The sequence below is a fragment of the Stenella coeruleoalba genome (assembly GCF_951394435.1).
Source record: "Stenella coeruleoalba genome assembly, chromosome: 14".
Taxonomy (NCBI): domain Eukaryota; kingdom Metazoa; phylum Chordata; class Mammalia; order Artiodactyla; family Delphinidae; genus Stenella; species Stenella coeruleoalba.
This window is the reverse complement of record NC_137160.1, coordinates 88,599,255-88,615,442: the sequence shown is the minus strand read 5'-3', so window position 1 is coordinate 88,615,442 and position 16,188 is coordinate 88,599,255. Positions and strand designations below refer to the sequence as shown.

The 16,188-nt window shown below is 45.8% G+C and overlaps 1 protein-coding gene across 5 annotated transcripts in view; it reads right to left on the bottom strand.

Annotated features, from left to right (window-relative positions):
- Positions 1-16,188, bottom strand: part of SFSWAP (splicing factor SWAP) — an 82,412-nt gene that overhangs the window by 30,471 nt on the left and 35,753 nt on the right. For 4 of the 5 annotated variants that reach the window (XM_079943179.1, XM_079943180.1, XM_079943182.1 and 1 more), the window contains 4 exons: positions 15,858-15,951; positions 14,746-14,917; positions 6,864-7,094; positions 5,550-5,740 (listed from right to left, as the gene is read on the bottom strand). In XM_079943179.1, the coding sequence (XP_079799305.1) occupies positions 5,550-5,740; positions 6,864-7,094; positions 14,746-14,917; positions 15,858-15,951 (688 nt within the window). The remainder of the gene's footprint in view (positions 1-5,549; positions 5,741-6,863; positions 7,095-14,745; positions 14,918-15,857; positions 15,952-16,188) is intronic. The other variant, XM_079943181.1, reaches the window with a different exon arrangement.

Here is a 16,188-nt window from a genome sequence, read left to right as displayed (position 1 = left end):
TACAAACACATGGAGGCTAAACAATACACTACTTACTAACGAAGTGATCCCTGAAGAAATCAAAGAGGAAATTAAAAAATACCTAGAAACAAATGACAATGGAGACACGACGACCCAAAACCTATGGGATGCAGCAAAAGCAGTTCTAAGAGGGAAGTTTATAGCAATACAATCCTACCTTAAGAAACAGGAAACATCTCGAATAAACAACCTAACCTTGCACCTAAAGCAATTAGAGAAAGAAGAACCAAAAAACCCCAAAGTTAGCAGAAGGAAAGAAATCATAAAGATCAGATCAGAAATAAATGAAAAAGAAATGAAGGAAATGATAGTAAAGATCAATAAAACTAAAAGCTGGTTCTTTGAGAAGATAAACAAAATTGATAAACCATTTGCCAGACTCATCAAGAAAAAAAGAGAGAAGACTCAAATCAACAGAATTAGAAATGAAAAAGAAGAAGTAACAACTGACACTGCAGAAATAGAAAAGATCATGAGAGATTACTACAAGGAACTCTATGCCAATAAAATGGACAACCTGGAAGAAATGGACAAATTCTTAGCAACGCACAACCTGGCAAGACTGAATCAGGAAGAAATAGAAAATAGGAACAGACCAATCATAAGCACTGAAATTGAAACTGTGATAAAAAATCTTCCAACAAACAAAAGCCCAGGACCAGATGGCTTCACAGGCGAATTCTATCAAATATTTAGAGAAGAGCTAACACCTACCCTTCTCAAACTCTTCCAAAATATAGCAGAGGGAGGAACACTCCCAAACTCATTACACAAGGCCACCATCACCCTGATACCAAAACCAGACAAGGATGTCACAGAGAAAGAAAACTACAGGCCAATATCACTGATGAACATAGATGCAAAAATCCTCAACAATATACTAGCAAACAGAATCCAACAGCACATTAAGAGGATCATACACCATGATCAGGTGGGGTTTATTCCAGGAATGCAAGGATTCTTCAATATATGCAAATCAATCAATGTGATACACCATATTAACAAACTGAAGGAGAAAAACCATAGAGTCATCGCAATAGATGCAGAGAAAGCTTTCGACAAAATTCAACACCCATTTATGATAAAAACCCTCCAGAAAGTAGGCAGAGAGGGAACTTTCCTCAACATAATAAAGGCCATATATGACAAACCCACAGCCAACCTCGTCCTCAATGGTGAAAAACTGAAAGCATTTCCACTAAGATCAGGAACAAGACAAGGTTGCCCACTCTCACCACTCTTATTCAACAGAGTTTTGGAAGCTTTAGCCACAGCAATCAGGGAAGAAAAGGAAATAAAAGGAATCCAAATCGGAAAAGAAGAAGTAAAGCTGTCAGTGTTTGCAGATGACATGATACTATACATAGAGAATCCTAAAGATGCTACCAGAAAACTACTAGAGCTAATCAATGAATTTGGTGAAGTAGCAGGATACAAAATTAATGCACAGAAATCTCTGGCATTCCTATACACTAATGATGAAAAACCTGAAAGTGAAATCAAGAAAGCACTCCCATTTACCACTGCAACAAAAAGAATAAAATATCTAGGAATAAACCTACCTAAGGAGACAAATGACCTGTATGCAGAAAATTATAAGACACTGATGAAAGAAATTAAAGATGATACAAATAGATGGAGAGATATACCATGTTCTTGGATTGGAAGAATCAACATTGTGAAAATGACTCTACTACCCAAAGCAATCTACAGATTCAATGCAATCGCTAGCAAACTACCAATGGCATTTTTCACAGAACTAGAACAAAAACTTTCACAATTTGTATGGAAACACAAAAGACTCTGAATAGCCAAAGCAATCTTAAGAAAGAAAAATGGAGCTGGTGGAATCAGGCTACTTGACTTCAGACTATACTACAAAGCTAGAGTAATCAAGACAGTATGGTACTGGCACAAACACAGAAATACAGATCAATGGAACAGGATAGAAAGCCCAGGCATAAACCCACACACATATGGTCACCTTATCTTTGATAAAGGAGGCAAGAATATACAGTGGAGAAGAGACAGCCTCTTCAGTAAGTGGTGCTGGGAAAACTGGACAGCTACGTGTAAAAGAATGAAATTAGAACACTTCCTGACACCATACACAAAAATAAACTCAAAATGGATTAAAGACCCAAATGTAATGCCAGACACTATAAAACTCTTAGGGGAAAACATAGGCAGAACACTCTATGACATACATCACAGCAAGATCCTTTTTGACCCACCTCCTAGAGTAACGGAAATAAGACCAAAAATAAACAAATGGGACCTAATGAAACTTAAAAGCTTTTTGCACAGCAAAGGAAACCATAAAAAAGATGAAAAGACAACCCTCAGAATGGGAGAAAATACTTGCAAACGAAGCAACTGACAAAGGATTAATCTCCAAAATATACAAGCAGCTCAATATCCAAAAAACAAACAACCCAATCCAAAAATGGGCAGACTGTGCATCTGAAGCCTGTGCTCTGCAACAAGAGAGGCCGTGACAGTGAGAGGACCGCGCACTGCGATGAAGAGTGGCCCCCACTAGCCGCAACTAGAGAAAGCCCTTGCACAGAAACGAAGACCCAACACACCCAAAAAATTAAATAAATAAATAAATTAAAAAAAAAAAAAAAAGGGCAGAAGACCTACATAGACATTTCTCCGAAGAAGATATACAGACTGCCAACAAACACATGAAAGGATGCTCAACATCACTAATTATCAGAGAAATGCAAATCAAAACTACAATGAGGTGTCACCTCACACCAGTCAGAATGGCCATCATCAAAAAATCTACAGACAATAAATGCTGGAGAGGGTATGGAGAAAAGGGAACCCGCTTATACTGTTGGGGGGAATGTAAACTGATACAGCCACTATGGAGAACAGTATGGAGGTTCCTTAAAAAACTAAAAATAGAACTACCATACGACCCAGCAATCCCACTCCTGGGCATAAACCCTGAGAAAACCGTAATTCAAAAAGAGTCATGCACCCCAATGTTCACTGCAGCACTATTTACAAAAGCCAGGACATGGAAACAACCTAAATGCCCACCAACAGACAAACGGATAAAGAAGATGTGGTACATATATACAATGGAATATTACTCAGCCATAAAAAGAAACCAAACTCAGTTATTTGTAGTGAGGTGGATGGACCTAGTCTGTCATACAGAATGAAGTAAGTCACAAAGAGAAAAAGAAATACCGTATGCTAACACATATATATGGAATCTAAAAAAAAAAAAAAAGGGTTCTGAAGAACCTAGGGGCAGGACAGGAATAAAGACGCAGATGTAGAGAATGGACTTGAGGACACGGGGAGGGGGAAGGGTATAAGCAAGGATGAAGTGAGAGAGTGGCATGGACATATATACACTACCAAACGTAAAATAGATAGCTAGTGGGAAGCAGCCACATAGCACAGGGAGATCAGCTCGGTGCTTTGTGACCACCTAGAGGGGTGGGATAGGGAGGGTGGGAGGGAGACGCAAGAGGGAGGAGATATGGGGATATATGTATAGCTGATTCACTTTGTTATACAGCAGAAACTAACACAGCATTGTAAAACAATTATACTCCAATATAGATATTAAAAAAACCCAAAACAAACAAAAAGCCCACAGTTTTATTAGAAAATATAGATGCAACCATGTAACATAATGGGTTACAGTATCTATGTATGCAGATACCTTTTAATTAAGCCCTATATTCCCTGCGCAAATGACATCAAAACAATAAAGGAAATTAAAGTAGTCCACTCACACCCCTCCCATGTGGCAGCTCCCTCACCTTCTTAAGTTCCCTGCCTGCCCACACTATATGCGCGTTTTTACAGCTGCAGCCATAAACGTGGAGCTGTTCTGTACTCTGCCTCTCCCCCCTTTTCTATCTGTGGCGGTTATAGTGGCTGCATGTTTTCATCACTGCCCTGGCGCAGAGGTGCTCCCAAAGCCAGGGCATGACTGCAGGTGCTTTTCTGGGCCCGCCTGCCTTTGGCCTCCCCAGGCGGCCGCCTCCGGAAGCAGCACAGGGAAGCACGGAGGCGGCCAGGCCGGTGCTCCAGCAGGTGGCCGGGGGCCCAGGAGGATGGCAAGCGCGCCCAGCCTGCCAGCGCGCAGCCCACAGTCCACAGGCTCTCACGGAAGCTGGCATTCGTGCTCCCCAGCCTGATCCAGCTACCATTTTTGAGGTCTCCTGCCAGATTTGAATTTCAGACTGACTCCTGAGGTGAGAAAGCTGATTCGACCTTCAACAGAATGCTGAAAATCTGAACTTAGAATGCTGCTTTCCATGGAGAAACAAATAAACCAGTGGCTACATGCAGCAAAAATCAGTTTTTAGTAACGGCCTTAGACGCTCAGAAATGTCAACATAATTAAAGTAAAAAACGCGCAGCGCCCGTTCTACGTTACAGGAAAAAGGCAGCTGCGAAAGACGTTTGGGGACCCCTGGAGAAGCGGGGCAGGCCGTGTTCTGAGCAGCCCAACGCCCCACGCCCCACTGCCATGTGAAGGGAGGAAATGGGCCGGGGACTAAGCTGTGGTTCTACAGCTTAGGAAAGAGTTGTGAGCATCTGACCCCTTTAAGAGAAGACGACGGTAACCATATCTTACTTTTCTTTTTAATTAAAGTGCTGCTATTAACACAGACCCCTGAGTAAGGTTCTTGGCCGTCAGTGTGAGCGCAAGGGCCACTGCTGTGGCAGGAGCCTCACTGCTCTGGGGAGTCTGTCCAGGCCCGAGGCGGCCCTCACAGCCGAAGCTGTCCTGCAGCTCCTGGGAGGCTCACCACGAAGCACAGGCTCCCAGCCTGGGCCCAAAGGTCCGTGTCTGTGACACTGCACCCAGTATTTGGTGTGCATGTGCACTCAGGGAGTTTTCATCAGGTTCTTACTGACCCCAGCTATACAGTACAGACAGACCTCATTTTATTGTACTTCACAGATACCGCGTTTTTTTTTGTTGTCGTTGTTTGTTTTTTTTTACAAATTGAAGGTTTGTGGCAACTCTGCGTCGATCATCAGGGCCACCTTCCCAAGAGCACTTGCTTATTTCATGTCTCTGTGTCACATGTTGGTAATTCTCGTAATGTTTCAAACTTTTTCATTATTAGATCTGTGATCAGTGATGTTACTATTGCAAAAAGATTACCACTCGCTGAAGGCTCAGATGATGGTTGGCATTTTTTAGCAATAAAGGGTTTCTAAATTGAGGTATGTATATATTTTTCAGACATAATGCTATTGCACACTTAATAGACTACAGTATAATGTAAACATAACTCTTACACACACCGGGAAACCAAGAAGTGCATGTGATTTGCTTCGCTGCTATGGTCTGGAACTGAAACCACGGTATCTCCGAGGTCTGCCCGGAAAAGCACGCGATCCCCCGTGGCAGAAGGGCGGGGTCTGCTCACAGCCTTCACGCAGGCTCGAGCGCTGAGCGGCCGGAGGAACCCACACTCAGGTGCTTTTACCAACCACGCTTTGCCCAGAACACAGACGTGGACTCTTGTTTAACTCACCTCGACGCTGAAAGGATTTTCTTCCACTTTCCCGACTTCTGCTTCTGGCAGAGGATTTTTTAAGGTTTGTAAAAATAAAGCTGCCTTCCTTTTACGTTCCGCTTGAAGCTGCTTCTCCTTTGATTCCTTAGACGCCTGGGCAAGCTTTTCCCTGGCAGCAGCTGCCAGTCGGTCCTCCAACTTTTGCTTTGCTTAAGGAATAAACAGAAAAAAAGATGTTTAGAGCAAGCAGTACTGTATAAATATATTGCTATCTTAATTTCCATGGGCAGTAAAAGGGTCGTGAAATACAATGCAGTTATTTTAAAACGTGAATATGATACAGGTTTCAGGAAAGGCCAACAAATCAGGCAAACAATTCTCAGAGCATTAGTTTACAATGCTTTCGCTATTGGTACTTCTCACATTTTACATTCCAAATCAAAGTCAGAAAGTTGTTGGGATTCCACAGCAGTGAAACCTGAAATGATGAAAACCTCGGAATGGTTCTCATAAACATGTGCCCAAATTACCAGGTAAGGAACACCGTGAAAAGTGTTTTATCCCAAATGACCTGACACACTGTCCAGTCCACACGCAATAAATGCAGATCTAGGTACACATGCACGAACACAAGTGTGCTCGGGGGGAGCAGCACAACGCTAGTTCCCGAGAGCAGGGCATCCTGTGGTTTAAGAATTACCTTCCATCAATGTTGCGTGATCTGTTTGTGTATACAAAGAAAAATTCATTCACAAAACCAGTTAGAACAGATACATACTGCAAACGCAACTGTTAATTCACTACTTTAGTGAGAGCAGAACAGAACTTATTTTGGAGGAGGGACAGAACACGACAAGACGTTCCCCACAAACACTGCTAGCCATGCGTCAGAGGCAAGCGGTGGCCACACCGTGACCCCTGAAGACGAGCCACAGCCTGGAAACCAGCTTGGGCCCCAGCACCTTCAAGGGTCCGATGGTTCTGCAGGGAGATGGCCTCGCAAAGAGGCGTCTCCCAGCTCGGAACATTACCCCGAGCTGGGCGCACAGGCTGAGCATTTGCCCCAAGGCTGCCATTAAAGCCTTCTCGGCCACCCTCAGCCGACCCTCTGAAAACACATCGCCGAGGGCACTGCATCTGAGCTTAAGGAACAGCAGCGCTCCTCACTCCACAGAGAACTTCTCAGCTGAGCCAAAGCAGCCCGCGGCTCCGCAGTGGTTCTGATCTCCGAAGGCTGGAGACTCCAGCTGGCAGTCTCGTAGTCTTGCCTTAGTAGGTAAATCTTGTATTTACGCACTTTTCTTTTAAGAAGTTGAAAACATATCGACAAACCTTGCTTGGCTTCTAGCTCCTCCTGGGTAAGCTGAGGCCGCTTCTCCTCAACAACTACACAGGGTGGGGCAACTGCCGGGCTAGTGTTTGCAGCACTACTAGAGCTTTCTTGGCCTTCTTTGCTTTCTTCATCATCATCACTGTCATCATCTAGCTTAACACGATTTTTTTCCAGGGGAAGTAGATCATTTTCTTTGGCCTTGATTGCAAAGCTTATTGGAGCAAATGAAGCTATTGAGAAAAGGTGAAAATGGGAATACATTTTTAAGTAACTGGAAGCACAGAGCAGCAATCTACACGGGCCCCACCATCCACATGAGCATCAGCTGGCGGAGCAATGTCTGAGTGGAGCCACATCTTACGCAGAGGGAGGTTCTAGGGGCCGCAGGCAGTGCCTGTGATGTCACAGGGCATTTAAGAGGACATCACACGTGCTGAGCCCGATGGAGGGGAAGGCAGAGCACCGGCTCCATCTCGGGCCACGTCAGGATGCACACACTGAGTGCCAGCTGGGGTCACTCTATGGGCAAATGGTCAATTTTTGTTGGTGTTTTCCTTTTTTTTCTGGGCTCAGCACATTGCTGAGTTTGCAGAAGTAAGCATATGATGGGACTCCACTATTAAAAGGTACTTCTAAAAAATCCCAACCATAGAAGGTAACCTTTTCTTACAAAAGCAAGCTGCAGAAACTGTTCCTTTATTCAGCAAACGTTTGACTGGGTGCCTACTTTGTGCTAGGCGTTATGTCAGACTATTCTCTGCACCTTTAAGAAAATCTTAAACCTAGTGTAACAAAAATTTAGGTGGTTCAATTTTTCTCTCCTAGAATATTTGGAAATTTTAATTGAAGAGAAATACAAAGGCCCCAAAGGAAACAATCTTCTTCCCCTTCCCCCGTCTACTCAGCACTCACTGAGTCCCTGCGTCCTCAGACTATGGCAAATGGCTCCTAACAACACCTAACTGGTTGTAATGAGATACTTTATTTTTAAAAACCATGTGTTATTACTGATGAAAGCTATTCAAGTAAACCACAGCGAAGGGCAATGTCAAGTGCAGTGCAAACGGGCTGACTCTGAGAGGGAAGTGGATCTAGGTTACCGAAGGCAGGTTCTGATGTGGCTGTAACTGTGGAGGTGAGCTCACCCAGCTGCCCCCGCCCCCCCGGCTTCTCTACTTTCAGCATTTCACGGTTCCAAACCCAAGTGTGACTTGAAGCTGGTAAATAATCTCTGACATATAATCTCTGACATATAATCATCTCTCGTCAATAATCTCTCAAGCTACACAGCACACCCCAAGATGTTAAATGTTAGCAAAGTGATATTTTATAAGTCAGAATGAAAAGGGGGCAAAATCAGTCTCTGTGTTGATTATGCAACGCCATGCACTGGCACTGTACGTGGTGCGCTGAGGTCTACCTTCCTAACAAGCCCCAAACAAAGATATAACACGGGGTGGAAAGCACACTTTGCTGGGAGAGTCAATATTAACTATTTTACCGTGGTTATGTTAAGAACGGCCCTTATCTTTTGGAGATAAGTGCGATCACACTGATGGATAAAATGCCATGATGTTGGGATCTGCTTCAGAATATCCTGGGGGTGGGCTGGACTGAGAATTCTAAGATGTGTCCTGCGTCGGCCACGGGCGCTGGATGCTAGCACTGCGTGTGTGACTATTACACCAGGCTCTGTTTCTGTACTTGTTTGAAATTCTCCGTAAGAAAATACTTTCATAATATTAACCGTTTATAGCCTCTAGTAATATGGTCTCTTTAAGAATAGAGTCAAAGAAACAGAGAAAAGAAAACTTCAGTTAAATGTTAATCAAAATTACTCAAGTTAACTTGGGCTAAAGTATTATATCACAAAATAATTTTAAAACAATTACTCCCAATCTCTTCCTCCAAATTAAAAAATATGCAATCAACAAATATATTAAAATGAAAACTTCTGGAACACAGTTTAATGCATGTCGAATACAGTGCCAAACAGCACCACTGTTCGATACATACTTTAAAGTGATTTAGGGACTTCCCTGGTGGTGCAGTGGTTAAGAATCCGCCTGCCAATGCAGGGGGACACGGGTTCGAGCCCTGGTCTGGGAAGGTCCCACATGCCGCGGAACAACTAAGCCCGTGCGCCACAGCTACTGAGCCTGTGCTCTAGAGCCTGCGAGCTGCAACTACTGAGCCCACGTGCCACAACTACTGAAGCCCGTGAGCCCTAAAGCCCATGCTCCGCAACAAGAAGCCTGCGCACTGCAATGAGGAGTAGCCCCTGCTCGCCACAACTAGAGAAAGCCCGCGCACAGCAACGAAGACCCAACGCAGCCCCCAAAATAAATAAATAAATAAATTTATATTAAAAAAAATAGTGACGTAACAAAAGAACTGACTAATGTGCAGAGTCTCCACGCCTCACCTCACTTAACATTTGCAACCCCTGGAGGAGACAGATACTATCAGGCCTCCCCATTTACAGATAAGGAAACTGAGGCTCAAAAGGTCAAGTAAGCTTCCCAGCATAGCTCAGCCAGAAAGCAGGGGATGAGGAACTACTTTCTTTGGAGAATTACTCAATTACACAACTACTGCTTCTACCTGGAACCTTATTTGCAAGTCACCTCACAACACGTGAAAAGCACTTCCTACAGCCTTCAGCGGTTTCCTGTTGTGTTAAGGATGAGCAGCAGCTGTGGAGGGGCCCCTCTCCCACTCCCCGCTCCTGCACTGCGCTCCAGCCCCGCCCTGTCTTCTGCCTGGAGCCGTCATCCTTTTCTCATGCCTGGCTTTCTTGCTCGTCTCATCTCAAATGAAGCCTCTCCTCAGACAGGCCCTGCCCGGCCTCTCTCCTTCACGCCACTCTTGACGTTCTGTGTTGTGTGTGCGGTCTGGTTACCCCGGAGCCTGGAGTGGGCAGGACCGCAGAACTAATGTGGCCCCGGTGTGCACTGACGCAGAGTAGCCTGTGCTCAGGAAACACGCGTGAGTGAGCTGACGGCGCCCGGCCCTCCACCTTCCACATCAAATATGCTTCGTTTCTTAAGGTATCAAGTTTCATTACTAACTTTTAACTTCTAAGGTAATACATATTCTCTATAGGAAATTTTGAAAACACAAGTGAACAAAATGAAAGACCAACTGCTATTCAGATACGGGAAAGAAATGATCTGAGCACAATGGTTCCGAGGCACGTACATGTGCATGTGTACAAACACACGAAAAACGGGACCATACTTTATAGCCTGCTGTTTTCACTTAGTAAGCGACACCTTTCCATAGAAAACGTTTAGACATCTTTCCATGTCAACATACATCATTTTAATAAATGGCAACAATATTCCTTAGTATGGACATGCCAACTGATTTCAGTCTCCCATGATGGTTCCCAATTTTTTATTTTTAAAAGCCCACGAGCCTTGGGAGGAACACCTGGTCGAGACGTCCTGGTGAGCCAGACGTTTCTAGGAGTGGGAGGGCATCCGCATTTAGGGTTTGGTCCCCATCACTGGGCTCTCCCCTGGAGAGGCCTTACCGACAACACTCCAAGGACAACGCACGAGTGAGGGTCCTGCCACTTGCACGCTCTCTGTTACTTTCTAACTTTACCAAATTGGAGGCAAAGAACAGTATCTTGTTAGTGAGGATATATTTTAAAAGTTTAGGACTTCCCTGGTGGTGCAGTGGTTAAGAATCCGCCTGCCAGTGCAGGGGACACGGGTTCGAGCCCTGGTCCAGGAAGATCCCACATGCTGCAGAGCAACTAAGCCCACGTGCCACAACTACTGAGTCTGCACTCTAGAGCCCGCGAGCCACAGCTACTGAGCCTGTGTGCCGCAACTACTGAAGCCTGTGCTCCGCAACAAAAGCCACCACAATGAGAAGCCCGCGCACTACAATGAAGAGTAGCCCCCGCTCGCCGCAACTAGAGAGAGCCCGTGTGCAGGAACAAAGACCTGACGCAGCCAAAAAAAAAAAAAGTTTATTCACTGACCAACTGTTTTCCTTCTTTTGTGAACTACCTTTTCATGTCCTTTGTTTTTCTACTGCAGTGACTCTTCTTACTGATTTACAAGAGCTCTTTCTATAGCAAGGACTTTGACCTTTATCTTCTGTTATATTAGCCATCACTGCCATCCTGACGTTTATCTTTCAACTTTATACAGGCCCAGTTCCCATCAGACCTATCTTTCTTTATCATTCATGGCTTCAATTCTTAGAAAATCCTTTCCACTCTGACTAGAAAAAAATTACCTTTATTTTCTTCTACTTCATGATTTTATTTTTTATGTTTAAACACTTAAATCTATCTGGAATCACTATAATTGTCAGAGGTAATGTGAGAGTCTTATTTTTTTCACAATGGAGAGCCTGTTTTTGCAACGTCAATTACTGTCATACTAGGGAAGCTTTATCATAAAAATCTCAGCAAATGTTGGTGCTTTTCCAGCATCTGCTAGCAAGGTAAGATTGTCCTTGGAGGCTTTTCTGGCGGGATGCCGCACTGGGATGGCTGCAAGGAGCCCCACCTGCTCACACCTGCTCTCACTGTCGTTCCCAGCTTGCTTCCATCTGAGGTGCTAACATCTGGGTTTCCCGGGGTCCTGGCCTGCAGACTGCTAAGCTTTATGGGGCTAAGGTGCTAGGGCTGGAGAGCTTCCTAACTGTCCATCTTTGGGCTCTGGAGTAGCTTTAATCAGACAGGCTTTCTCTTTCTTGAGGGAAGTTACCTTGACCTTAACTTTGTCCTGGCCTGCCTGCTTTTAGAGGTATTTCACTGACCAGTTTTCTAAATTCTTTCAGGCCTATAGATCTGTCGTCTTACTGCCTCTCTGGAGACATTTTAGCAATTGATCAATATATTTTCTTAGACAATTTTTTTCAGTTATTTTCAAATTTATTCAAATTTAGTTAAATATATTGTTCTCGTGTACTTAAAAAACACCGTGTTTTCTCTCTCATTATGCTGTGCATTTGCTCTTTTTTCTGTATTAAACTTGTACAATGATGATAAGTTTTACTGGTCTTTTATTATATCCTCACCCATTTCTGCTTTGATTTTTACTGATTCTCCTTTTCTGCTTTTCTTACATGCATTTTTTTGTTTGTTTTCGTTTTTTTGCGGTACGCGGGCCTCTCACTGTTGTGGCCTCTCCCGTTGCGGAGCACAGGCTCCGGACGCGCAGGCTCAGCGGCCATGGCTCACAGGCCCAGCTGCTCCACGGCATGTGGGATCCTCCCAGACCAGGGCACGAACCCGTGTCCCCTGCATCGGCAGGCAGACTCCCAACCACTGCGCCACCAGGTAAGCCCTCTTACGTGCATTTTATAGAAAGTTTCTTCCTAGGTCCTTGAGTTGAATGCTTGCTTTGTTTTCACTTTCTCTTCACCAACATAAGCACATGAGGTTGTAGGTTTTCTTTAAGTTTTCACTGCATCTGATAAGTCTGGATAATATGCTCACTGCCCTCACCTTCTCTGACTGATCAATTTCAGGGTGCTGACATGTCTGTAAGAACCTTTGTCCTCCAGCATTCAGAACACTTTTCATTCAGAAGTTCAGATAGATCTGAACTCCCTGGCATTTAATGCTGTAGATACACGTCCGATGCGCCAGCCTCTGCTTTTTCTCCCCCGTGAAGGACAACCTGTCTATTTTCCCATCTGGATGCTTTTCCTTCCATCTCTATCCTTTCCCTTGGAAATCTGAGAAAAATTTTGAACTTGTCTTCTCACCCAGTCTGATTTTTAGTGTTTTTATTATATTTTAAAATTTGGCAATCTTTTTCTAAACAATCTTTTCCAGATGTCAGATTATCGGTTGCACTAATTCTACAGTACCTTTAATTCTGTGAGAATATGCATCAGAGACTAAAAGAATTTTCCTGTCACTTAGTAACTGTTTCCAAGGTGCCCACGTGCTCCGAGGCTCAGATCGTGTTCTCCTGAGCTCCTGCCTCTTTGCGGAGCCGAGACTCTCTGTCTCCTCGTCCTCACCCTGACGGAGCTGAGGGTGGGGTGCGTGCTTTCGGACACCCGCAGCTCTCGGGCGCCTCAGGCTCAGAGGGTACGACGAGGGAAGTGGCGAGCGAGCACCATTTCGTCTGCTGAATCCCAAGGCGCTTGCTCCCGGGAGCGGGGAGGGCGCTCCATGCGGGGGCTGGCCCACTGCGCCCCGACCACACCCTGTTGGGGCCCTGCTGCCCCCTGGACGCTCCTGGTGGTTCTGGCCTTCTGCCCGCCCCCTTCTTTGGTTGACAGTGGTTCCCCCGGGGTCACTGACACTGAGTCCCCAAATGTCCTACTCTTTCCTATGAACTGAAGTCCAGGTGGCCTGGCCTGTCCTTCTTAAACATGAACAGTACCTCCCCCTGCTTCTGGAGCAGTAACTGTTTTTACTCTCCTTACTAATACATTCCTTTGGTTATTCCAATGAGAGCTGAAGGCGGCTGCGAAGGGTGAGAGATTAAACACGTGTGCTCAGGTGACCTCCTGGACTGAGAGGCTCACAGGCACTTCCGTAAGTTTCCCAGTTACCCATCTGGGTCATTTGGGTTACTCCTGATCGCCATCTTTGTATCAGAAAAGGCATCTGTATGCACAGAAAAGGCCTTCCTGCAATCCTGGCCCGTCTGCCCGTCCCGCGTCTCCTCTGCCTTTCCTTTTAACCCGGGCACTGGCTCCTGCACCGCCCGGCCACGCCCCCTCCTCCACTTCAGGCCACCAGCTCCACCCTGAACCCCCCGCATGGCTTCTCTGCCTCGATCCCTTCACACACTCACCATACTGCATAAAGTGATTCCTCTGATCTAAGCCACAAGGTGTGCTGTCCCTGCTGGAAGCCCCGGGACCCGCCAGGAAGGCAGAGCCCCACGAGCTGCCCATGGTTACCTGGGCAGGTGTGCCCCCCTTGACACCCGGGTCCCTCAGACCACTTCCCGTCTCTGAACAGGCCACACGGCTCAGACCACGCCGTCCCGCCTGGGAGCTCCTCTGGCTCTGAACCCTCTTCCCTCTGCACAGCCCTTCTCATTCCCACCTGGTGCAACTCACTGCTTCTTCACACGTCCAACCACAGAGTTCTCTGCTACCGTGCCTGTGTCAGCTTTTTTTTCTTTCTATTTATTTATATTTGCTCTTTTCATGTATGTCTGTCCTGGTAGATGAAAAACTCCTCCCAAGAACATAAAAGGTAACTGAGGGGCTTCCCTGGTGGTGCAGTGGTTGAGAGTCCGCCTGACGATGCAGGGGACACGGGTTCGTGCCCCGGTCCGGGAAGATCCCACATGCCGCGGAGCGGTTGGGCCTGTGAGCCGTGGCCGCTGAGCCTGCGCGCCGTGGCCGCTGAGCCTGCGCGTCCGGAGCCTGTGCTCCGCAACAGGAGAGGCCACAACAGTGAGAGGCCCGCGTACCGCAAAAAAAAAAAAAAGAAAAGGTAACTGAAACGGAGTGAGTGGAATACCGCCTGGTAGAGACCCTCAAGGGACTTGCCTTAACAAATAAAGAAAACGAATTCCATTGGCACAATAGTTTGCATATAGTTTCAGAAGTCCGGGGGGGGGGGGGGTACAAAACATCATTTGAAAAATTCTAAACATTTCCATTAAATTGGTAGAACAGGCTGTTAGCAACAGCCTGTAGAACGCATACCTAAGATGAGCTTATATCCAAATGACCCCAAACCCGAAATCAGGAAAGTACTATGAAATAAGCAAGTTTTATTAATAACAGCAACTTAAAAGGGGCAGCCATTTCCTCCTGTCCTGTGGCTAAAGGCACCTGACCTTAAGCGGTCCAGCGTTCTTCCTTGCTAATTTGAAGTGACACCTGTGAGGTACAAGGTCAAAACTGGAACCCTTGGTAGTGAGGGCAGCGTACCTTTCACCAGCTTCCCGTCGGGGACGGCTTTGCTGCACGACAGCTCCTTCTTCCCCGAGGAGCCACCTCTGCCCCCTGCGTCGGCCACATCTTCAGACACACTATCGTCCCCAACGTCACTCGGCTTTTCAGGAGCAGACTCTGCAGGAGCCTCTTCCGGTGCTGACACAGCCTGCAGAGGTGAAACATGACTCTGAACTGCTCCATTGGAAATGACACAGGATTTGTCAGAAAAGATATGCAGCACATACATTTCATGGGACAAAAGCATGGCTACGTTACTGCCTAAGTAACACCACGGAATATATTTTCTAACTCAGATTTACTATTTTCTGATACAACAGAATGAAAAGAGGAACGGAAGGAGGTATTTTCCCTGTAATACTGTTTTGGGAACCAATGCCCACTAGCTCTTCTTTGGAGAATGACCACTGAGAACACGTTTAGAACACCAAATTATGCCCAGCACCTACAGATGAGTCCATTTTCTTCAGTTTGAGCAGTCAGATAAAAGCCTGTAGAAATCCACTGATATGCAAAGCCTACGTCATCTCTCTATCAAAACAGGTTTTAGAAAGACATTAGGGTGCCCATGTAATTGAGGAGAGGAGAGGAGAGGCAGAAGAAAGGATTACAAGGACAGGAGGAAATGCTTCTAACAGGTGCCTGAGAACCAAGTGTGGGGACGTCTGCAGGGATGGGAGTCGTGAGGCGAGCTGCTGGCAGGTGGCGCTCGAGGCCAGTGGGTGGGTGGCACCTGTGTGGCTCCAGCCTGTCAGCTGGGAGCATCTGTGGTTACACTTAGGCATTTAAGTACATGTTAACACAACAGAAGTATAATACACAGCTTCCATCCAAAGTAGTCAAGAACAACAGCCAAGCAAAACACCAAATGCCTGAAGAGACAGGATTACTTTGTTTACAACATTCTGGACAAATGATCATCAATGAACTATGAATACGGGTCAAAGATTTCAACAGATGTAAAACAAGAGAGGTGGGAAAAGCTAAACTCGGCAAATGCAAGACATACGTTACACGTAAAAGTGAGTGTGAAATCAGCCAACCCTGTTAGCGCACATCCCGAGGATTGCTTCCTCCCAGACACACACCTGTGCGCTTTCAGCCCCTTCTTTCTGGAGGAAGAACTGCTTCTTAAACTCATAATAGGCATTATACTGGTGCCACGGCTGCAGGAACTCAAACCTAGGAACAGAGAAGGGGACGAGTCATTCAACAAGACACGCTCGCTCGCTGTGACACCCCTCGGCTCCGACGGACCACACCTGCTGCTCTGAGGCTTCGCAGTGACTGACCCTGGCGATCACACAGATCGTGTCGCGACCACAGCCTCCTGTTGTTATGTTACGACCCGAGCACGGAACATTATTTGATGAAAAAAACAAAGTGCAGTGTGTGTCTGAATTTCCACAGCAGATTCTT